Below are 25,633 nucleotides of genomic sequence, written 5' to 3' on the forward strand. Positions count from 1 at the left end.
TCTAAATGGATAAGAAAATTTCTCCGTGTTCATCATTTGGCCTTTTAAGCCACGAGACACTTAGTGGTTTTTATCCATCCACACAACTCAGCAGCCTCTACTTAACGCTGAGGACACAATCTGTAACCTGAAAGAAGCAGAAACAAAATGCCTGTGGTCTCAATAGGAAAACAAATTGCAAAGGGCAGGGGCTAGGGCACTCTCCCTGTCAACTGAAGACACTCGAACTGCAGTGCTACGTTGGTTGGCGTCCTGCCTTGAACAAACCACTTCACCTCTCTAGCCCCAGCTCCTCCAGCTACACACTGTTTGGGTGCTCGCACCATCAACCTTGATGGTTTCCTTTTGTACAATAGAGTTTCAACCCCATAACCACTACACTGGCAGCGCAGTGAGCATGAAAACCTTTGTGTCCTCTCCTAGGAACTGGAGCATCACACCCACTCATCTAAGACCAAGTGCATTCCAACGACAGATTATGAAAATAAACCCTCTGTGGTCTTCTCGAGCACTTCTTCTTCTCTGGATATCGACACAATCCCCCCCAAAAGCATGAAAGTCCTATAAAAAGTACCAGCACTGCTGGTGGTAACTTGTAAAGAGCACAGCATTACTAAATCAATCCTCACACCTCAAATGTTCTCCCTGCAGAGTCCAGGCTGGATTTCATTGCTCACTCAGTATGGACGGAACACAGTGATTTTAAAGCTCAACCATTATTACAAAACAGTCAAAGGTGGAGAATTAATAAATTCAGTACTGCCCTTCTGCCTGCAATCCAGCTTACTGTACAAGCAAGGGCGTCTCAAGGATATTTTAAAAAAAGCAATCATTTAGGAGCTATGCAGCAGTACATTACCGCAGTGACCCTTCAGAACTAGTGCCTAAAGATTTCGGGTGGGTCAAGACATGACTGAGTTAGATCCATTGACAAAGATGTCACATTTCAGGTCCTACCACAGTCTGTAGCAAAGATAAGAACTGGAACTAGCTTGATAATTGGAGGAAAGCTGCTCAAATGCTTCTGACTTGCTTGCTGTGATCTCCTACTTTCACCAGCAATACTCCATAATCTTGCAATCCTGGAGCTATTTAAACTACTTTACTAGCCCATGTCACCACTGTCTTGCATTTCAGAGTAATTTTCTTTTAGGTTGGTTCGTATGAACCAAATGCTACCCTGAGTAAACACGCAACAGCCTCGTTGTGAACTTTCCTTTCTGAAGGTATTTGAAGTCACAATCTGTCCCCTTCTCTCATTAGTGGTGATTTAAAATTCTAGAGGAATGATAAGTCCTCACAATTACAGTATATAATTTCTGTACAGTAATTAAAACCTCATGGAATAGGAACAGATTCCTATAGGCACAGGTTAAAACACTGGAGATGTTTAAGTTATCTGAGTAGGTTTAGAGCTATCTATGCAGGGGCCAAGTTTTTAGCTGAAGTGAGCCTTTGTTGCTTGAATACATTATTTAGAGTCTATTGAAATGCACAGCAGGTCACAGGCCGTTTGTCCCAAAACAGTGCCTGCAGGACCATCCATGTGAAACAGACTATTAAGAGCATTTGGGAAAAGAGGGATTTAAGTCTTGGAGCAGCTCTGGCAGTGTCTCAGGGCACCGACAGAAGGTGCAACTCACAGAAGAGACCCAGCTGGAATTCTTCATGGGCCCTCCTTCCCCACCTGTGAATAATCCATTGCCATTTCATCTGAGGTCAGCCTAATTACAGCTTCCAATCCCTACAGACTAAACCCCAATCTGGCCTCATTCTCCTCACATTGTGATCGGTCAGCAGGCTTCTCCTAAAGAGAATCAATCAGGCTGCCCAATAGCTATGCACCGCAGAGGAACACACTGAGAGCTGCTAATTACAAGGACAGCTGTCCTGCCTCACCAACCCAATGTCAAGACAGCCAACACCACTTTGTTACAATGGTCAAGAGAACAATGCCACCTGCCTGTGTTGCACACTGCCCCGTGTCTGCTGTGGCTGCATACAAATCAATTGCACAAGGTAAAATCCTGACCCCCTGGGTCAGCAGGGACTTTATGTAACCTACACAGACTAAGACTCCACCCATGTTCTGTTTTTAGTGTTTTCGCCATACTTCTATTCCTCTACAGCAGACTTTTCAACTGTGACCTACAGGCTTTTTTTTTTTTTTTAATTTGACACCATACTGGCAGACTGATCATATAAGTTCATTTCTGTATTTAAAAGAAGTAAAACTCAATTTAGGATGCTTTCTGTAGTGTGATAGACCCAAAAGTTTATCAGCAAGTAGAAAATTAGGACATAAAACCTGGAGAGAATCTGTTACAAAGCTGAACTTCATCTGGCATGACCGAAGTCTGATATAGTTGTAAAACCTTATCTTGGAACTGCCCTTTTAAGAACCTAATGCTTTCTAATTCTAATGTGTATGGCAAAATTACCACAAGTAATCTCACACTTTAGTATGTGAAGCCCTTCAAGCAGCTAGTTCTGGCTGAAATGCAAATGTAAGCATCACTTCAGCAGTATATCCCAAAATAGTACTACGTTGCCATTGTTGCAATTCTCCTTGCTTTCCCTCAGTGACAGAAAATCAAGCAGCCCATTCTAAGTCGGCAACTTCACACAAGAGAAAAAGATGCAAGAGCTGAATTGCACTCATCTGAAGGACAAAAGCCAGCTCATGAAGCACAAGGAGAGCAGAAGAGGAACTGTAAATCCAAATCACGCTGCTCCACATTTCAGACCTGAGGCACTGATCTGACACTTTCCCTTGGTCTAGTCACACTCCACTCCTTCAAAACCACATGCCTAAATTCCATTTAGGATGTGAGAGCCTTCTATTTGTGGGCTAACCCATGTTTTTCGGCTATGTGACTGCTCCTGAAATACTGTGTCTAAACCTGAAGTACAATTAAGGAGGATGCTACACTGGAAAACATTTAGAGAAGGGCAATGAGGATAACAGACCCAGTGAGAGACTTGAGTAAGAGCCTTGAGCTCACCAGTGTGTAAGCTGTGAGGCCTCGATGGCACTCTGCCAAGTACCTAGATCAAGAGCATACCTTCAACAACAGTTTCTAAAACATAGCAGATAAAGATATAACGAGCATGAAAATCAATGGAAGACATATTCAAATGATGAGGCACAACATTTTTTTTACTGCCTGTATTCACTAGAACAGCTCAGTCGTGGTGGTGGGACCCTCAAAAACCACCAAGCACAAAGAGAATCCTGGGTGTCTTCCTTCTTCCAGCAGGTGGTTTTCCTGACTGCCTGCCATGCAGCTGGTTAGACTAAATGATCTCAGCAGTTCCCTTTCATTTGTGCATAAAACAATGATTTGTTTATTTAGGAAAGCTTAGTGCTGGCTGCTTTAACTTTTGGTATTGGAACTCCCAAAGACTGACTCTGCATCAAAGATAGGAAGGAAACACAGCTACTGACCTACAGGGCACGTCATCATCCAGAGCTGTGCTTCCCACACAAAAGCTTCATCTGGGCAGAAACAAGTTCATTTCTTATGCAAGTATTTGACAGTCCAGCAAGGGAAGTTTGGCTGAGCTTTTACTGTGGCTGGCTGTCTACAAAGACACAGGATTCAGAATGATGCACTAGCTTAGATTAAGCCATTACAAAGCCTTCACAGATCTGTCACAAATTAAGATAAAAATGCTTCACATTATCAGCTCCAGTTTTAAAAACAGGAAAAACCCTGCAGCAATCGTAACTCTGAAAACCTTAAGGTTTAATAAAAAAAGTTTCAGTTATCTTTAACTAAGTGTGGGGTGTGCGTGTTTGTTTTGTGGCCATGACAGCTAACAACTTCCTAGTTAATTATCAAAAGCCAGACCCAAGCAGTACTAAGTTACCAACTGATCACATCCTTTTTCAGTACTGTGGCCACAGGTAGTTTCTCTGATGTGTTTTGTGCCTGAGTGCAGTGTATTCCCTCAGCAGACCAAGAAGGCAGCTGTAAAACACAGAGCTGACATAATGCACAGCCACGCCACTTTCTCCAGCAAGTAAACTTCACAGCACTTCCTACTTTGAAGAAAATATAGGAATTAAAATGTTATCTCCTGAGGAGTCCTCTCACTTCCTCGTGTATCAAGCCTTCTGACTGAAAGTTCTTATTAGAAATTAGCCAGGCTTCAATCACAGCCAATACCTGACATGTGTAAATTACCAACGCCACAAAATATTCTGCTGAGCAGCTTCGAGTTGCTGGGAAACCAGAGGTCAGGCAGCACTGAAAGGGCAGATTATTCCCATCTCGGCAAAGGCACAGGGCTCCATTCAGCACGCAGCCCTGGCTCTTGCTGCTGGCTGCAGCCGCGTGCAACCCAGCAGCCTGAGGGACAAGCACCATTCAGCCACCCCAGGACTACTGCACACCAAAGCTCCCACCAAAGCATCCCTTCCCTCTCTGCGTGACTTCCATCTGGAGTGCCCAGGACATCCAGGGGCAGGGCTGACAGAGCTGTACTTAAGCAGGCTTGCAGCCTTGCAGAGGTCCTGTAGACTTGCAGAGGTCTGAAGAGCAGTTTTAAGTTTTAAAAGCACGAGGAAACCCTTAAGACTGCAGTTCTGATACTTTTTTTTTTTATACTATAGATCCAGGACTTGCAGATCAACAACCAACTAGACAGCAAGATACCACGGCCAAGAGAATGCACATGTGTTTGAAAGAAAGGACAGAAAATGAAGGCAGCTGTTTGTTCTATATGAGTGAATCACAGAAAAAGGCAACAAATACGTCCCCCTTGGACTCCTTCATTATAGTGCAACAGATGCTCCCTCTTTAATTAAAAGTTGGAAACACTCCTACATGAGCTCTTTGATGTTTTGGAGAACCACATCAAAATCAAATTAGATTTATCTAATAATTCAGACCTTTTCCCCCCAGAACGAACAAAAAGCCCTTTTACTGATTTCTTCATATGTTATCTAAACAAAAGACGGAGAAACTCTTTCCCCTACATCGCCTTGCAGATCAAAGCTGCCTGTGCTGTCACAGTGGTTGGGCTGAAGGCACAGATTACTCAACTTCAGCAGCAGGAGCTCGGACAGAAGCTACCCACACTCCCATTGCTAATAATTTCATATGGCAGACCAAAAAAAAAAACATACCCAACAACCAGAAACAAGACTTAACTGCACTCAACTGACTTGGCTTTACTAGCATGCACCAGAACTTCCCCAAACTGATGGCAAGAATTCTCTCTTAACCAATACGCCATTAAAATAAATAAAATTAAGCAATCTGTGTGTACACATACGCACAGAAGGAATTATAACAGATGGTAAAAATGACATAAGTGCATAATTAATTTAACCTTCAGCCACTCCAGTGATTTCACTGGGATGCCACTGTTCATCTCCACTAAGCAGCAAATTCCACACTCAGGGACGCTCATCAATGGCCCTTTGTTTCACTAAGTCAAGTTCTATTTTTTCTTAGTTACACGAAGCACATGCTTTGTTGACTCCGTATATTTTTTTTAAGACAATCCTGCGGAGAAAAGCTCTGCCCTTACTTAGAATTGTACAATCTGCTGCACTACATTTAAATAAGAACGTAATTCTTTTTGTCATTCAGAACTGGATTTTCCTCTATCCATCTTCAACTTGAATTAGAAAATGTGGAAAATAGAGTACTGAGACTCCGTGACTGGTAAGACAAATTTTCACGGCTGACATGCCCCAACTATGTTTTCCAGGGATAGCACTGAGGACTGCACATCATCAGAACAATCTTCTGCCTCTGCATAGATGACTTGAAACTTCAGTCTGGGTAGACAAGTGTAAGAGAGCTGCACATATGCCTCACTGTTCTTCGAAGCTGTGTGACAGGAGGCATTGTGGCTACAGTGACTCTATTACATGCTGGCCAGCACATCCAAAGCAGCATAAATAACTGAAGCAAAGCATTCTGACAGACACTTAGAGCTCATTGAAGCCAATGAGATGCACATGCCCTTTAAGGACTTGGCTGATCTGAGATGCTCTAAGTTGTACATGCCAGTGGTGACACAGAAATGGCAATTTTGGATGCCTACAGAGCATTTTCTTCTCTGCTAAATTTCTAGATTGGAGCTAAGTAGACAGTGAAATATAACCTCTATATGTTTGAGTCAGAAAGGAACACTGAAGATAGCATCAGCTTTCATCAACTGGATTTTGTTTGCTATGTGGATTGTCTGATCACATGAACAACTTCTGTAACAAATTTAAGTGCTGGGCCACTTTAAACAAAAATCGTAATTTCTGCCTTTGAAAGACTACTCAGTGAACAGTAATGTAGCTCAAACGCTGGACACGATCTCTCTTTGGCTAAGGATGCACAAACTGCGTGACTGGCAAATGTTCTTCCTGTGCTGAATCTGGAGCAGCCATTCATTGGAGAAAGCCAATGGCATTGAGGATTTGGCATTCATCTGGCTTCCTGAAAGTGGGTATCTTCTCTTAATCTAGTTTATCTTTGCTTTGAGCTCCTCAGCAACCGGCCTTACTACTTACCTAATGTTTAAGGTTTACAGAGAGTACATTTCAAAAACGCTGTGATATATCTCATCCTGTTAACTCTGAAAATACAGCACAGCATTGAGAGTTAGGCAACAAACTTGTATTTTTCTACACTAAACACTGTGTTAAATGCTCACAGGTGTGAGAGACAATCCAAGGTGGCAGCCAAAACGGGAAACTTCTCAGTGGCCTGCACAATTTACACAGTGCCAAGCGCTTCTTGGCTCACGTGCAGAAAACCTGGAACTTCACAGGACTCAGTGCCTAAATAAAGTGTATACTTACCCTGTGTTTGGGACTGAACAACAAAATGAAGAGTTATCCATGGAGGCAGCACAGTTCAGCTTCCTACCACCTCCAAAGCAAAGCTCCAGGGAGCCCTGGCCTGCTGTGAGTACTGCTGGAATGGGGTGCTCATCAGGAGCTTGGAGGAGACCAACAGAACCACAAACATCATCACACTTTCACCCCAGACTTCCTGTAGGTTAGGCCGATTGCCACCACACAGACACAACTCAGCAGACATCCTGCAACATAGCAACAGTGCTAGGAATGGACATGTCTTATTGTTCAGACCTATATACTGTCTAAAACTACCAGATAAGACATTCAGAGTTTAAAGGAGGCAATAAAAATAGGCTGCTTTAATGCCCTCTCACCAAAGGTTTCATGTTTAAAACATGTTATGAGGTGACTGCAGATGTTCTGGAGTGTGGTTAGTCCTCACAAATTTATCACAGTGAGTTTTTTTCCCATGAAATCTCTGTTTGCAGTATCCTGTAATTAAGAAATGCCACATCCATACATACACAGATACAGTTATATATAAAAAAAAAAAGCTGAAGAACTAACCCAGAACTACTATCAAACAGCATTACATTCTGCTCTTAACACAAATTCGGTGCTCTTGGGTTGCCTCCAGCCGTGATTTGAATAGCTGGGACAGTGCTACAGCTTTCAGCTGCTTTCTATCAGCAATCCAGCTGTGTTTGAAAGAAACAAAACTGTTATGTTTCTGTTTATCTCATAAGGTGCCTAGGTTGTAAATACATACTTTTGAATAAGCTAAGAAGAAACAAAATCAATGTTACCTTTTTGAAGTCACACAGTTTTAGCAGAAAAATTACTGAGGACATTTAATTCATGTTCCACATACCTACTTTTTGATCTACCACCACTGTTACAACCTGAGGTTTGAAAGGATATATCTTAACATCAGAGAGAGAAGAACCATCGGGACTTATGAGAATCCCTTCTCCCAGTTCCACATGCACTTTATCAGATCGTATCACCTCCATCTAGATTTGCAAGGCAAATCCAGGGTTGCTCTAGAGACCAGAATGAAACTCCCATAGACTTCAACAGTGCAGGATCCAACCCATTCCCTTCCTAACAGGTTCTCTCAAGCAATTTTATCTTAATTTTCAACCCTGTGGCTGAATTCTAATGTTTGCAGAGGCGAGTTCTTTAAGTGGGAAAGCAAGAGCAAAACGCAGATCCCAGAACAGAGCTATTTTACCTGCTGGGCTGGGGAATTTGTTTCACTGGGGGCAGAAGGGGGTAACTGACACAAAGTAAACTCAAAGTATACTTCTATTATAATATCTTTCCCGTTACTAGAATTATTTTATATTTTTTCTTACATATTTTGTATATATTTTAAGCATACTCTGTTTCTTGTGTAGATACAGCAAGAAGAATTAGTCTCAAAAGTGTCCCATCAAGTTTCCCTGGCAGCACAAAAACATTAATTTAGACCTCTGGATGGTCCTGATCTCTTGCTGGACTTCCTCACACCCAAACACACACTGCCACTTTATGTAGTGTAATCAAACCAAACTACAGCCTTGCCTTACACCTTAATGAATTGCAGGAGTACTACTTTCCGAAGCTTTACATAGCTAGTTCTCCTGAATCTATGCCATAAATCTCTGAACAGCAGAGAAGACCTTTCTGCCCAAAAGCAGATCATCAGTACAGCTCACATCAGCTTCCCCCCACTGCATACACACTCAACTCGAGCTCTGCTGACTTTTTTCCTGCTCTGTGAACAATCACTCCTTTAACTTACAGAGAGAGCATGTTTTATTGAAGCACACTGCTTGGAAGGAAAGATCTTCTTGTGTTTGAAACTATGATCAGACCAGTAGTTTAGTCATCTGTTCACAAACCCGATTCTGCAAGCACTTAGCCGCCTTAAAAGAAAACAACAAGACCAGAAACATTTTCCATGCAAAGTGCTCTGCCAAACTCAGCTTGCATTTTGCTTTCTACAAGTCCACCACAGCTCCAAGCATGCATGACTGAAATTGTTAAAAAAACAGAACACAAATAAAAGCACAAATTAAACTCCTTACCTTCTAGGGCTTTTTCACCCTGCAGCGTTCCCCCATTGTGAAAAACTGAATCTTTAGGAGTCGCAGCTATGCACGCAAGCACAGACACACACAGACCAGGGCTTTCTTCAGCTCACTCGTATTTCAAGTCTTTCATGTGATATCTTTGGCTGTACTTGCTTAATTCATTCCTGCTGCACTCAAAGGAAGTCAAGCCTGGAGAGGGCTGGCTCTGCAGCAACTGCTGTAGATATTCCTGACTAACAGGACAGCGGGGACTAATCGCACTTTATAAGCATCAAGAATGTAAATATATTTCACGGCCAAATTCCTAAACCTGAAGAGATAAAATGCACAAAATGCCCTAAGACACAGTCTAGCAAGGGATTTACGAATGCTGAAGTTTTTGCTAGAGAACAATATTCTCTACTCCAACTTCACTTCTGGAGCTTTAACGGTGGCTATTTATCATGGGCTGTGCATATTCCCTTGTAGTAGTTACCATGAGAACACTCCACACAGGATTTGAATGTAAATTGCCACCTAAGAGATGTGTGGGGATTTTTGTTGTTGCAGTTAAAAAAAGAGAACTCCCAAAGCCCGACGAAGTACACACTTTCTGCATCCACATATTTGCATGACAATGGTTGCAATTCAAAGGCTTGCTGCAGTGCACAAGAAGGAAGAAAAGACAAGCCCTTTGCTTGGTATATATAAAAAAAAGAAGTACTGGAGACTCGTGGTCAGCAGTTGCAGTTCTGTAAACGTCCATCCATGTCACAAATCACATATGAAGGAATTCATAAAGCACTGAAAAAAACCCACCAGGTAGTGCAAAATACAGTAAGATGGGTGAGACAGTGTTACTGCAGCAGTCTAAGTTCCTCCCACTTCGTAAGTATCAGTTCAAAAAGAATTAACTACACAGCGAGTAATGCAATCGCAAAATGCCATTTCACTTTTCCACTGAACTGTATTGGAGGTTGCTTCTCCCAAAGCAACTCTTGGCTCTCCCACAGGCCCCTGCACCACTCATGGGAGCACACCACCAGGTTACTGTCTGAAATCTGAAAATGTCCCCCACTGCTTGTGGACAGAGTCCCAGCATACCGCCCTGATAGGAAACTACGTGACTTGTGCACATAAGTTCATAAGTTCATAAGTTCATAAGGTTGGAAAGGACCTATAAGATCATCTAGTCCAACCATCCTCCTATCACTATCTTTACCCAACTACTAAATTAAGTCCTTTAGCACCTCATCTAAACGCTTCTTGAACAGCGCTAGGGATGGTGCCTCAACCACCTCCCTAGGCAGGCCATTCCAGTGCCTGACCACTCTTTCAGAAAAGAAATGCTTCCTGAGGTCTAATCTAAATCTTCCCTGGCGCAACTTGTGGCCATTCCCTCTCGTCCTGTCATTACTTATCAGGGAGAAGAGGCCTACCCCCTCCTCACCACAACCCCCCTTCAGGAAGTGGTAGAGTGCAATAAGGTCTCCTCTGAGCCTCCTCTTCTCCAGACTAAACAATCCCAGCTCCCTCAGCCGCTCCTCATAAGACTTGTGCTCCAGACCCCTCACCAGTTTTGTTGCCCTTCTCTGAACACGCTCCAGGGCCTCAATGTCCTTCTTGTAGTGAGGGGCCCAAAACTGAACACAGTACTCGAGGTGCGGCCGTACTAGAGCTGAGTACAGGGGGATGATCACCTCCCTGCTCCTGCTGGCTACACTATTTCTAATACAGGCCAGGATGCTGTTGGCCTTCTTAGCCACCTGGGCACACTGCCGGCTCATGTTGAGCCGAGCATCAACCAACACCCCCAGGTCCTTTTCCTCTCTACATTCTTCAAGCCATTCTGCCCCAAGCCTATAGCATTGCATGGGGTTATTGTGGCCAAAGTGCAGGACCCGGCACTTGGTCTTATTGAACCTCATCCCATTTTTCTCAGCCCAGCTGTTCAGCCTATCCAAATCCCTCTGAAGGGCCTCCCTACCCTCAGGCAGTTTGACACATCCTCCCAGCTTTGTGTCATCTGCAAACTTACTGAGGGTACACTCAATTCCCTCGTCTAGGTCATCAATAAAGATATTAAACAAGATGGGCCCCAAAACTGACCCTTGGGGGACACCACTCGTTACAGGACGCCAGCTGGACTTAACTCCATTAACCACTACCCTCTGGGCACGGCCCTCCAGCCAGTTCTCCACCCAGAGAAGAGTGAACCTGTCCACACCACGGGCTGCCAGTTTCCTTAGGAGAATACTGTGGGAGACCGTGTCAAAGGCCTTGCTGAAGTCCAGGTAGACTACATCAACAGCCTTTCCCTCATCTACCTGTCTGGTCACCCAGTCATAGAAGGAGATGAGGTTGGACAAGCACGACCTGCCCCTGGTGAACCCGTGCTGGCTGGGTCTGATCCCTTTATTGCCATGCACGTGTCGTGTGATCTCCCTCAATAACATCTGTTCCATAACTTTCCCTGATACCGAGGTCAGGCTGACAGGCCTGTAGTTCCCCGGGTCTTCCTTACGGCCTTTCTTGAAGATGGGAGTCACATCGGCAAGCCTCCAATCTTGTGGGACCTCTCCAGATAACCAGGAATGCTGATAGATGGCAGAAAGATGATAGATGGCAGAATGCTGATAGATGGCACATACATGCTGCAAAACATGCCGAAATCTGTTTGCTTGCACTGCCTGGGATTTGATGCCATCTTTGCAACACAGCATCTGCTCCCTCCCAGGCAGCATCATCCCAGTTCTCTATCCTTACCATGGTGACTGAAAGACAAACTCCAATGCACTTTGCAAGGGGATGTCAGTCAGCCCTGCTTAATTGACAGCAAACCCTGCTGAAGAAGGACATGCCTGTCTGGTGTAGCCCCATCCGAAGAATGACCTACTTGAGGGCAGCAAGCAGCTGCGTGGTGGGACAGGGACAAAGGGACACCCCAGGCAGCACTGCTGGCACACAGCTTGGAGACAAGACAAAGGCTGGGCACTGCCTGTGCAACACGAGACTCCTTGCAGGAACTGTCTTGTTTTGTGGATTCACATCCACACGTAACACTACTGCTGGCGCTTTGTGAGCTTTCCTTACACCCACTCTCTTTATCACTTTCACCTCAGGACTCTTCTAGTGCCTGGCCTAATTCCTCAAGTGATATGCCAGGAAATGATGCAGCTGGGACATATTCCACAAGTCCTGATTTGAAGCTATGTAATTCTGTAAAACCTAAGGCGACAAGATCCAGGTAGCTGAATTAAGCAGCGTCAGCTGGGCGTGATGCCACACCTTATGTCTGTGCCTTCCTGAGGAAGAATAAAGCCTTACAAGCTAGTTAAAGCACTAAGGATAGCTTGCATTTGGCCCCGTGCTCTTGTGGCAAGCGATGCAAAAGCAGGGAAACATGTTCTGATTTTGGGAAATGGCTGGGCTCCTCAGCAGGATGAGCCTGCACAGCAGTGCTGGGAGCCATACCAGACTGCCTCAGCAAGTCTGCTCCACGCTCAGAGCCCGCGGCTCTGCTTCCTCAAGCACCAGTGACAACAGTAATTGGCAGTCAGAAAGCCTACTTAAGACAAATATTTATTGAGAGCAACTGTGATTAAAGACAGATTTTTAAATTAGGCAGAAAGGATCTCTAATACACGAGCCACTTAACACACCTGTAAATGAATTATACCAGACCTTAACTTTCTACAGGCAGCAAACCATAAAGATGACTCCATTTATGGTCTAACACTTTTTAGCTATTAAGTTCTGGGCTCAGCCACCTTAGAAAAGCCACAAAGGCACCTGCACTCCAGTAAGGAGACCCAGAGTCCGCTGACTGACCAAGGCTGGTATATAGAGCACATGCTTAGGACACAACTGCAGTGGGATGTGCACAAAAATTGAAGCTGGGTCACTGTATTAAGGATGTTTTTGTTTTTTTTTAATAAAGACTTCTATAAACTAAGATTTTACCCAGACAGCTAGCAATTCTGTGCTGGAAGCTTGAAGCTCAGATTCCCTCTCCCTACATCTTGTGGCTGCTCTTGCTGCAGTGGCATTATATTAGCTCTGTTCTGCAAAAAACTCCTTACAAAGGAAACTCAGTAATTCATACAGTCATGGCTCAGTAGGACAACATTCTAATTCCAGCCTGACAGCCAGTTCACACACTGCATCCACAGAACGTCTACCAGCTCCACACCCCGTGTACATCATCCTCACAGATGGGACCAAGCTGTTCTTTCACTGTTGCTCTGTACTGCGTTCCCTGTGCTGTACTTGTATTTGGTGTTGAGGCTGTTATCATGCTATACTTAACGTTTGTAATGATTCAGAGCTATTTTAAGAGCACAATTTTCATTCAGACGCCAAGTGAATATGTATATATCTTACTTCATACTACAGGACGTGCTGCTTGTTATTCCAGTGTCTCATGGCTTTTTAATGACCTATATCTCAAGGTGCATCGCAGGTGCCAACAGTCTTACCTTGATCCTTTCAAATGGCTCTGTCCTCAGAAGCATTGTTGGCAAACTTAGCACCTGGACAATGATTTTTTTCCAGAATGAAAAGACAGCATGATCATAGGACTCCTAAGTAAAATTAATCTTCACAGAATCCATTACAACCTTTTTGTACCTACCTCTGCAGTAGGTTTACAAAATAGGCTTAATTTTGTCTCATTTCTTTACCTTACCTAATTACATTTTAAGATTTAAATATATATATATATATGTAAAATAACTGCAAAGAAAAATAACTGCCCTTCCAGAGATGACATGTGTCAGAGAAAGAAGGCTTGCATCTTGCCAGTGGCCAGTGTCACTGCAATGGAGGAATGAGAGCAACAATACATGAGTGGAAAGTGAGGTGAGAAGTCCAGCAATTCTGTTCAAGTAACCCACTCCAACACAGGTTTCTTAAACACAAAAAGTGAAATTCTTACCTGCATCAGAAATTTCATTCCAACTGTAATGAAGTCAGGATTTTGTCCACTAGGATCAAACTGGACTAAGAACTGGGTCTGTTTCATTCACCAAGGAGACATGGATGTGCCTGTCTAAGTGCGTGAGAAAACAGCAGCAGCTGAACCTGCTGAAGTCCCAAGAACAGGAAATTACAGACGCAAGCTGTACTAATCAAGGTTTTAAAAGAGATCAGCACAGATAAGGCTGTCTTATCATGCAGATGTTGGAAGTAGGGGCCACTCATTGTGATTATACCAAGACTCATAAGAAAAATTCTGAATGGAGAGGAGAACTTGAGAAGGCCATTAAGCCAGCTGCCAAGATTGGCTCCTTCTGGCCAATGGGAGAATTTTTGCCCCTGGAAGAGCTTGCAAAGAAAGTACAGATTCTAAATTTACCCTCAACAGTCTTCTTAGTAGCACCAAGGCTTAACAAGCTTTTATTAATAGTAGCAAACTTGGAAGAAACATGGATGTAGCCTGTTTTAAAAAAACCTTTTCAAAAATTATTTAATATGCCCAAAAAGGATAGATGGAGAAGAGAAAGACAAGGTTGCAGGGATGATTCACCATCAGATAGAAAAGGAGGCATGAAAAGAAGCATGAGGAGAAAAACAACAGGGAAAGTTGTGTCAAAGTTCAGAAGGATGAAATGATACGTAGTTCTGAATGCTGCATTGAAGTTAAGGGAAATGAAGGAGAAAGTGCTTCATTAGCAGAAAACACTCATTAAGCATTCCAAGTGGAAAAGTTTCCAAGCTATGGCTAGTTCAGAAGAGACTGGAAACTGTGAAAACACATAGACTGATTGTTTAGGGGTCTCCCGAAGATTAATGGGTCCTCTGTTTCAGGTCCTCTGGGCCTGACTGCAGAAATGTCTTGTGACAAAAGGTCATGGACTCTATGTGCTCTCTTTAGGAAATTGCTCTAATGAGTGTAGATCCTGCTTTGATATGTAAATATTAAGTAGTCTACTGCATATGCTGATTCTTTTTTTGCTTGCCACTGTAACATATTTGAAAATTAAACTTTTGATCAATTAAAAATCAAACAATTACTGTAATTTATCATATCTCTTATGCAATGTGAATAAACTTTAATGACTAGAAGAGCAGAGGAAGAACTGTCAGCTGCATATTCTGCTTTTCAAAGCTTTGAACATCATCCATTTGCTTATCCTCATTCACCTACAGAATTCAAACATACTTCTAGAATGAAACAGCTCTTGGGCATCTCCACCTCCTCCTCCCCGGAATTATAAGGGCTGTTCGCTGATGGGTGTTCACCTATTAGTCTCCCATCAAGAGAGCAGCAAGTAGCTTCAGAGGCTTTGCTCTTGATGACACAACTCTCCTTTGAGAGTCCTTTTGGTCCAGCTCTCTTTTAATGCCACATATTTCAAAAAAGCAGCTATGGTGGACTTTTCTTTCATATCATTTGTTAATTCTCAAGCATTTATTTTATTTAAGTACTCCTTGAAATATGACATTTTAGCATTCCATGTCACTGCTACTGCAGAGTAAAAACTATGGACAGAAAACATACTGGAAAATACTCAGTGAAGATTCTTGTCTTCTTCAGTCCTAACTTCTACCTTTCAGGGCCTCATCTGAATGTTTCAAGCATTTGTATTTCTATCCAACAACCCTGCTCAGTGAGTCACGTATGTGATAATCCCTGGTAGCTCCTGTATTGCTAACTATCTAGCTGTGCCAGACTGATCCACCTTGTTTTCCTTTGACCAGCTGGAAAAAAAGCAGCAAGTCACACAACAGGAGTAACTACGATAGTTTTAACTCTAATGTGACGTGTATCCATGGAATCCAGCCAAGCTATCGAAGAGACAAATGATGTTCACAACCCTGCTTCTACAGCAGAACTGTTCAGCAAGAGCTGAACACTACCAACTAATACCAACAAATTCACCAGACGGCATTAAAAATCCAAATTCTGGCGAGACAGAAGGAACAGACAGCAATCCAGAAGAAAAAAATGGCAGATTAGAAAAATGCATGTTGAGAACAATTCCTTGAGTAAAAAATGCCCTTCACAAGTATTATATATGGTTCTCCTTCCAGTTTTCCAACGAGTTTTCTACTGCACCAGCTCCAACAAGTAAAATGCATGACCCTTTCCCTACTCCAGCGTCAATCTAGTTCTTCAAATAGGCTTTTTTTATTTGTTGAAGCCATCAAATTCAATTAATCTTGCAACCAAATTAATGCAAATGGAAAACAAGGACAACCATTTTTGTGTAAGATTTCATTGATATACTTGTACATACTTTGAGAAATTCGCATAGACAGTCCTTTACAATTTCTTCCCGCATAGAATCCTACACTTAGATGTGGTTTCTGAAACTGAAGCAGTCTCAGGCTTCTTTAAAGCTTCCATTTTCACAGCTGCTAACCCTGTGAGAACTTTGGTTTAATGCTAGTAAAATGTATGTGCAGATACAGTAGCATATGCCAAATCTGTCAGGGATGGAGCATTCCAGTGGGAAAAGAGTGTGAGAACAACATGGAATATGGGAGTGGGAACACAGCTGCTTCCTTGCTATGGAAACGCAACAAGCGCCCGGTCCTTGCATCAACCATGACAAATCCTTCTGACTTTGGCACTGTGGAGATGAGTCTTTCTTGGATGAAAATAGACAAACAAGAAAAAGAATGCAAATTACTGAACAAATTCTTATACTGTGATGGCAGCAGGTGGGCTTTATAAGGGCTGTGTGGGCTTCCAGAAAGAAACGGGAGAAGGAAGAACAGGCTTTTCAAAACTGCATTCCCTCGCTGATTATAGAGATGCTGCTGCACACATCCCTTGGGGGTACTGGTGGATGGCAAGCTGGACATGAGCCAGCAACGTGCCTTCGCAGTCCAGAAAGCCAACGGTATCTTGGACTCCATCAAAAGATGTGTGGTTGGCAGATTAAGGAAGGTGTTCCTGCCCCTCTGCTCTGTGCTGATGAGACCTCACCTGCACTACTGCGTCCAGATGTGCAGTCCTCAGTACAGGAGATATGAACTTGTTACAGCGTGTCCAGAGGAGAGCCACAAAAAGGATCTTGGGGATGGAACACTCTTCCTATGAGGACAGGCTGAGAGAGCTGGGGCTCTTCAGCCTAGAGAAGGCTGACAGCTGATCTGAGGAGCAGCCTTTCATAATCTAAAGCGGGGGATGTAAGAAAGAAGGGGATAGAGTATCTAGCAGGATCTGTTGTGATAGGGGATATGGTTTCAAACTAAAAGAGAGGAGATTCAGTTTGGATATAAGGAAAGAGGTTTTTTTACAATAAGGGTGAAAAGGCACTGGAACAAGTTGCCCAGAGAAGTGGTGGATGCCCCACCCTTGGAGACATCCAAAGTCAGGCTGAATGGGGCTCTGAGCAACCTGGTCTAGCTGTAGGTGTCTCTGTTCATTGCAGGGGAGTTGGACTGGATGACATTTAAAATTTACTTCCAACTCAAACAATTCTACTATTCTATGACAGGTGCCCACTGACTCCAGCTGTCAGCTGAGGCTTTGTCATCCATGGGGTCTTGAATACCTAGAGGCTGCAAAACAAAGCGTACTCAAGGGATCAAATACTTCCAAAAACGTAAAATAGGTTCTATTCACCTCCTGGCTGCTCCCTCTTGCTAAGATGCATGCAGTCTGCACGTTATTTGACACACTTCCAAGGAGCAGTGCAAAAGTAGAGTTAAAAACAGCATGTAAAGTCAGGGATACACCATCCAGATAATCCCAAAAAACTGGAATGACATTTACCAGATCTTATAATTTTTTTTTGGTGCTGGTTAACTAGATATCCCACAGGAATATAGTATATAAACCAGATTTATAGCAAAGTCACTTATTTCTAAGTTACAACATGACAACCATAAACTAGATTTGTTAATACCTGTACTTGTTGCATTTTTGACACATGCAGACTATGCTTAACAACAGTCTACAAAGCCAGAAATGGGCACATAAAATCCCAGAATATCAGAACCAGCTACTAGTATCAACTTGAGCAATTGCTGTATTATTTTCTCTCTGTCTCCTAGACAGCCCTCCAACATATCCACACCTTCACACTGTCTTTCATTGTCTGCAACTCAAAGACAAACTGATATAGTGAACCTCAGTTTCCAAGTCTCTTTTTAAAACATGATTTTGTAAGAGAACATAGCAGCTAGAATTGCACATACATTGAAAGACTAACTTTGATGACAACCAGTCACTGATAGCTGTTTTGCTATTAGTACCACCATTCACTTCCTCTAGTGATTTAAAACTAATGTTGTAGTTTTGACATTGTTTTCCTAAACAGCTTCTCACAAAGTTGTCAAATGTGCAGCATTTTATAAGTTTTTAATACACATGAGAGAGTTTTGAAAAATGGCTATCAAAACAGTGCCCAGAGACAGCGCCTGACTGCAAAATTCAAAACCCTTCTTCCAATGCCTTGACTGAAGATTCTTTTACAAAGTTAGTAAAGAGTGCTACTGCCTGCTTCACGCAGCCATAAATAACAACACAGTCAGTGAAAAGTAAGGCCTGGGACACACAGAAAAGCTGGGAATAATTTTAAGTCTTACCTTCTGCACGTTGGGTTTGATGCACCGAACAAAGAAAGGATTTGAAGAACTCAGCGTTGCCATTAAAGAATGAAGTGATTCCTAAAATGCAAAGACAGCACTTCACAAGTGGGTTTCTTGCACAAGTAAAATACCCTGGCAAAAGCTCTTATAGCTCAGCCCAGCAGAGTATCTACTGCAACACCTAGTGGTTCACAACAGAAATTACAGCATCATGTAAGTTTTTAAATAACCAACATACAGAACAAACACATGCGTGCTTCTACCATACCTTCTGATTAAAACCATCATCACTACCCTAAAGTGAACAAAATATACAGATTGATATGAAGGAAGCAGTTCATGAGAAAATTCCAAGCTGGAAAATAACTGCTTCAAGAATCTCTGAATGAATGTTTAAGACTCAAGATCTGTACTCCCAATCTGCTATACTCAAGCAACTCACAAAGCAGGACAAGGGGGCCACACTGGAACTAAATAACTGCAAAAAGCAGGATTCCTTTTTTCATTTCAGCCACCCCATGCCCCCTCATTTTCCATTTTCCCTTCAATCAGGAGCATTTTGTGCATACAGAGTTCCCCTCTCCTATAAAGCATTGGTCTTTCCTGCTAAAAGGATACTGTGGCAGTAAATGTAATTCAACAAGAAGGCAGAAAAAAAATGTAAAACCTTTTTGAAAAAATACTTTAGGACACAGTAGCCATTGTTTTATCAGTACTTATTTTTTCAAACAAATGCCCCAAATTCACAAAAAATGAGTAAAGGATATGGTGACAAAGAAAATACCTCTTAATGAAAGACAACACTTACAGCATTAAGCAGTTTCACAGTTATTTCATTTGATGGCTAACTGCATTTAATAATAGAAAGATAGATTACAAGGTTCAGTAAAAATAAAATACTCCAAGTTCTGGAACTCTGTATGACCCAACACACATCAGGTTGTTATCTTAACCTCAAACGGGAGATAAAAATCACAAAAATCCCTCAGTCCTTTTATGATTATTATTTTAATTACACTTCCACTCCTTTCCCTCCTGAGCCATCATTCCCTATCTTATTCCAGCTTGCTCCATTTTGTATCATTAAATATGATATACCATTTAAAACTGAAGTTTTATATTTACTTTGCAGAGATACAAATGACTGAACAGAGCCTGGGCTCTGAACGAGGGCCCTGAAAACTAGCAATGATAATGCTTTATCCCTCAAAGGTAGTGCTGTGTGCCAGGCAGCAAAAAGAATACAGAGCAAGCTGCCAAGGAGGGAGAAAATTCACTTTTTAAGGAGCAACTGTGTGCCCTACCATATGTTCTTGAGCGAAACTGCCAAGGGCAGTGTGTTGCAACAAATTCTTGCTTTAATCTGCAAACCAAGGGCTTTCTTGATGATTAAACATGAAGTGATAAAGGCAACAGGCAAAGTACTGGATGTGCAAAGGAGCTGCTACAGAGATTCTGAGAGCAAATGGTGAAGTGACTGAAGACATAAAGGATAGCTGTCAGGCTTGTTTGCCTCTGCTGGCCTCCAGACCAGGAGTCAAGAGCAGCAAATATTAAACAGCAAGAAGATACAAAGACAAATATTTTAGTGTAAGGACAAATATTTACAGCTTTAACAAGTAAAGGATTCATATGTACAAACCAGCATGAGCACTACTGTATCTATGGACAACAAAGTCAGTTCTTAGACTCTCTCTTTTCCCCTTCTGCTCATCCCATGAAGCGTGTGAGCTCCCTAGCCGTCCTGTCTTCAGCAGTAGAGTAAAGCCTCTCATTTTTAGACGCTCTCTCATTTTATTTATTAGCTTCAATTCCAATAATTTGACTGTTGCTAGAGCAGCAGTGACTACTACTTGCACAGAATAGAAAGTTGGTCAGTCCAAACAAAAATGACTTGAAAGCTATCTTTCATACCAGAAAGCCAGATTTTACAAACTTCTGCATCCCTTTACGTCAGTGTCAGATGATGTACCAATCTGAAGTAAGCCCTGCTTTAAGTAATAGGCTGAAACAGGTGATAGCTAATTTCAGCTACTCTACACACACCCCCTGGCCCACACTAAGCAGCACTCTAAATCAAGGCTGTCAAATGAAGAACATTTGGGGTTAACATTGAAGGTTAATCAACCTAAACTAAGAACTTTGCCTTCACAGTTTTATTCAATTTCTTTGAACTGAAACGAGATGTACTAATCCCTGGACTGCTTTAAAACATGGAAAAAAATGCCTGAGGAGATCCTTTGGGGAAGGTATGAAAGTCAACTTCTTGTAAAGCACCCTGACCGATTAACAGTCAGTTACTGCAGCTTTAGATAAGAGGCAATCATGTTTTTACTTCATGTTTTATCACATTTTATGCCGTCCACAGATCCTGATGAAGATGAGGTGGAACTCTGTATGCGACTGCTTGTAAAGTGGAAGCAAAAGTATGATCAATTTCTATGTAGTAATATGTGAAGACTTCCTCTGCACAAAAACAAAAAACTAATGTGGAAACGGTGTCTTCACAAGATACTGTATCATCACAAGAAGTGAGTATTCTGTGAGAAAAGCAGTGATAGCACTAAGCAGGCTGTCTAGGGAATACAACATCAGTGTTTTTAATAAAATACACTGTGTGCGTCCCAGCATACATTACTTGCTCTTCTGTCCAACAGTCAGCAATTGTCTGTTGGGATAAAATCTGCCCTCAAGGAGATAGAGTCTGCACCCTTAAAAAAAAAAAAAAACACAACAAAAAAGTTAACAAAGAGTGCAAATGTATATTAATTTAAGTAAAATGAAAGACAACTAATCCAGACTTGTACTCACACAATTTAAGGAGGAGTTTGTGCCAATCTTCTAAACACTTTGCAGATAGACCTTACACTAGATTTCTATTTGGTGCCATTCCTGATGGCAAGGCTATAAAGATTCATAAAAAGGTGTTTAATAAAAATGTTTTCCAAATTAAGTTACAAAGAAGTGCAATACCTTGATGAGAAATATACTCAGAGCTTATTTTTCATTGCACACAGGCACTGCTGTAAGGCTTTGTGCCACTGTGTGGTTGGTTTTGAATTAAGAAGAAAAAAACAAGACCAGTGACAAAGTTCATAGAAGAGCCTTTAAATAGGAACAGGTAAGCAAGTGGAAAGCTACTGAAGTTTCGTGTGAATGGTGTGATGTGACGACTGGCTTCTGCTTGAAGCTAGCTAGTATGCCCCATCAGTTGATTACTATGTACAGTGTCAAAGAAGAGACAGTAATGCTTCGATGCTGAATTTTCACCTATTTTAATCTGCAATTGTTCTTTACTGAATGAGGTTTATCTGTCACCAATTAGCTACAGAGCAGAAATGACACAATAACTAACCTTGAACTGTAGACTGACAGTGGGTTTTCTGTGCTTGCTTCCGCATTTAAGAGTGTCCTGATTGTTGCGACTTGAAACGTGCTCAAACAGATCATAGATGAAATCCAGACTGAAATGGGAAGGAAAAAGAAAATCTCTGAAGTGTATATGATTTACAGCTATAATATGTAGAATAAGCTCTGTCTCTTTGAAAGCAACTTCTCCACACAAACAACACATCAGTTTTCCCTAAAACTTTTAATAAACTATAGACTCTACCTTTGCAGAATTTATTCAGGGGAGAAAAAAAAAAAAAGACCAAAACAAAACATAACTAAGAGGTTCATCCCACTGCTTTCCCAACAGACAATTAAGGAAATCACGAGTGAAGAATCTTTGCTGAGTTTTACTCCATTCACTCAAACAAAACTTCAAGCAGCTGTAACAAGCACATAAGGACTGAAATCTAAGAATTCCTATTTGTCATGGACTGCTACACAAAAATAGGGACCCACATGAGTTTCATTTTCAGCTGCTAGCTGTAATTGCTATTTCACACTATCAGTTTGATATCTCCCTCCTACAACACTTCTACAGAAACATAGATCTTTTAACTCCAGATAGACATCGGAGCAAGACCAAAATCAGGTCCTGTATCTTTAATTCATTTGCTACTTTTACCTACATACTTCAGTTGACAAGTGTCACATCAGATGCACCACTAAAATTGAACAAGAAACACAGTGAAGGAAATTCTCCTTAATTCCCCCTGCACTGAAGAGCTGAGGGATTTATAAACAGCTCCCAGAGCAAAGCAGGATGACTGGATGGACTAACATAGCAGCTCAGAACAGAAACAACCTGGGCTCAGTTCCCTACTCTCCTGGGAGCACCTTGTGTGTCCTAGAGTCTAAATCATATCCGTACAGAAAGGCACGTGGTCCTGCTCCAGCTCACAAAGTACTGTAAGGATCTTGGGACTTTACACAACAGAATGACAGGAGGCACATGAGTAACAAAGACATTCAAGAACAGACTTCGAACTTGTTTTGGAAGTCTTTCCTTTGACACCATTGCGATTAATTTGCACTGTGGTAGGTCCTGAGCACTAAGCTTTAAACCAAATTACAGAATGCCAGAAATACAAGGAAACTGAGCTGTATATGAAACAAAAATCATGCAATCACACTGCCTATAAGGCATCCTGAAACAGTTAAAAACCATCAGCAAGTTTCAGTATCTTTACTTATCTAGTAGCAGGCTGGCTGTCTAGCACCCCTCTGTACCAAACAGGAGCAAAGTATTGTGCAGTGTGGGAAAGTTTGACTCAGTGAGAACTGATTACAGCCAGATTATTTATTTCAACTCTGTAATAGTATGCAAAATTTAGCATACCCCAACACTAGCAGAACTAGGTGACATGATACCTCTCAACACAATACCCAAAACAAAAATCACAGAAATGTACCTGCTCTCTCGTAGCAAGTTCAGGAGATCATCTCTGAACGTATCTCTGTTCTTCTCCAAGATCCCCCGGACATCATACTGAACCTAGCAGGAAACAGAGCTGATTCAAACAACAAGTCAAGCAGTCAAGCAGCTCTCACAATGGTGCTACTGTAAAGAGCACTGAGGGAACAGAGTGCTTTAGTTAATTTTCAGCAGCTTCAGGGTAAAATTAAGCAAATGAAAGCTCTGTTTGGAATAATTTCAGCAAATAAAATTACCTCCCCAGCATAGTGCTTCACTCCAAAGTTGTGAACAGCAACTCGTGGTTTTACATAAAAAGGATTGTTCTAATTGGAAAAAAGAAAAATATTTTGAGGGAGTCAGAGAGTAGAATAAAATTATCTTCTAAACCCAGATTTAAACAAAACACTGTCCCTCTGCAAACTTCCCAGAAGATTTGTACTGCAAAAGTAAACAGCCATCTTATAATGATAATAGGATTTGTTAGTCTGGGATTCCTCAAATACAATAAAAACAACAGATTTATACCACCTACAAAGGCATTATACTAAAGCTGAAACCATCTGGCAAACCAATCTATTAAAGACATTTTGAAAAGGAAGGCTCTGCCTTAACCAGCAGTTACAAAGATAAGTAAATATGTGCCTGAACCACTGAAATTCTTTAAAATATTTCCAGGATTACAACTGAAGGTAACACTGATCTGTGCAGAGAGAACAGCAACCCTTTGCTAAATGTCAGTAATGTGAATATTTCATTAAATGAAGGGAAACTGAAAATCTAGATAAACAGTTACTGCAGGTTGCCAGAGCTGTAGGAGCAGAATTTGACCTGTTTGTCAATACAGAACTCTGACTGGCCAGTAGTAAGATACAGCTGGACAGTAACACGGTAATTGACTCAGTCCTCAAAGCAAATGATACTGCCTGCCACGCGAGTAGGATCACGCCCAAAACATCCTCCACAACTAGGAACCATATTTGAACCACAGATTTCTACAAAAGCAGAAGGACCCTCTGTACACAGAACACATCAGCAAAACATCACATACAGCGTGCTGGGCGTTCAGCTTCTCCAGTAAGGTGGAGTCAGTAGCCTGAGGAAAATGGCTCTCTTCATTGATGAGTGCCAGCAAGCCAAGTTTCTAGAACAGTAAGAACAGTCAGAAGATGAATTACACAGATACAGACTTTGTCTTCAGGTTGGAAAAACTGCAATTATTATTTGCAGAGAAACACAAAGCCAGAAGTACACGACTAAAATCCCAGTCTCCTAGAAGACTACAATCCCATTTTCCCGGCAGTATTTTTCTTGAAACAGCATACGATATGCACACAAGATAAAGAAAAGAGAAGCTACTGGAACAAGCTACAGTCTTCTTGATGCAAGGAGTTTTTAGATGCATATAGTGACAGTGGCCCAAAATACAACCTCCAGGATCTCCGGTGATCAGTAACTTAGGAGCTCCCCAAGTCTGACTGAGCTGTTCAACAGCTTTTCTTCCATGAATCTATCTTTTCACTTGAACCACTGAGAACTTCTAGCACCAACAGTGCCAAGAGCACAGCAAGAGGTGCACAGCTTAACTATGCATCATGTAAATCAGACCCTCCTGTCGTTTTGCATATGTCTCTGTATGATTTCTTTTGATGTTTCCTAATTCTTGTACTAGCATAGGTGGTAAACAAAGTAAGCTACTTTGCAGTTAATTAATATGTCCAGCAAGTTTTAAGTTGATATAGCCTCTCAGAGAAACACAGTTCTTCAGGTGTGCATTTTAATAAGTTACCTCCCATCAGCCTAGAGGAGTTTCTTCCAAATTCCACTGTCTCAATGGCAGTCACATCCTGACAGATGCATTCTCTGCCCACCACCACAGTTTCTGTGATCACTTGAACTAAAAAAAGCCATGCACTCCACTACAGAGATAAATTCATGTTGCTTTCTTGTACTGCTGCCAGAAGTGGACATAAATGAAACTGTATGTAACTTAGGCTCAGACATCTAGACAGAGGCATCCAGCCATTTCTAGGCAGTGATCTTAGATCTCATCTGTCCCTTGATGCTAACATTCCTGCTAATAATCGTGCAGAAACCTCATCCACTTTTACGTGTTTCTTTAGTACTAATCAGAACACAAGTCAAATTACAGATGAAGCAAAACCTGACAGACAACCCAGAAAAAAGCAGTTAGAGGAGAAAGACGCTGTCATTCTTTCTGTCCCATCCCATCTCCTTCTGCCACCTGTCACTGCTCTCTTTGGACTTGCAAAATCTTAAACGAAAAAGGTATCTTGCATTTTACATTTTAAATTTGGACTCTATTGTGTGAAATATGTAATTTTTACTACCGTGATTACTAGTGAGGTTAATAAAAAATATACGAAGAAAAGCAGCAAGGAAAGATTCATA

General features: G+C 41.8%; 1 protein-coding gene across 1 annotated transcript in view; it reads right to left on the reverse strand.

Annotated features, from left to right (window-relative positions):
* MYO10 (myosin X) overlaps positions 1 to 25,633 on the reverse strand; it is a 146,749-nt gene that overhangs the window by 32,770 nt on the left and 88,346 nt on the right. The window contains exons 15-19 of the mRNA XM_065752864.1: positions 24,273 to 24,365; positions 23,479 to 23,547; positions 23,220 to 23,302; positions 21,773 to 21,881; positions 18,415 to 18,495 (exon numbers count right to left, since the gene is read on the reverse strand). Coding sequence (XP_065608936.1) covers positions 18,415 to 18,495; positions 21,773 to 21,881; positions 23,220 to 23,302; positions 23,479 to 23,547; positions 24,273 to 24,365 — 435 coding nt within the window. The remainder of the gene's footprint in view (positions 1 to 18,414; positions 18,496 to 21,772; positions 21,882 to 23,219; positions 23,303 to 23,478; positions 23,548 to 24,272; positions 24,366 to 25,633) is intronic.

Source organism: Cyrtonyx montezumae, unplaced genomic scaffold (genome assembly GCF_038088225.1).
Source record: "Cyrtonyx montezumae isolate F1298 unplaced genomic scaffold, pur_monq_1.0 scaffold_8, whole genome shotgun sequence".
Classification (NCBI taxonomy): domain Eukaryota; kingdom Metazoa; phylum Chordata; class Aves; order Galliformes; family Odontophoridae; genus Cyrtonyx; species Cyrtonyx montezumae.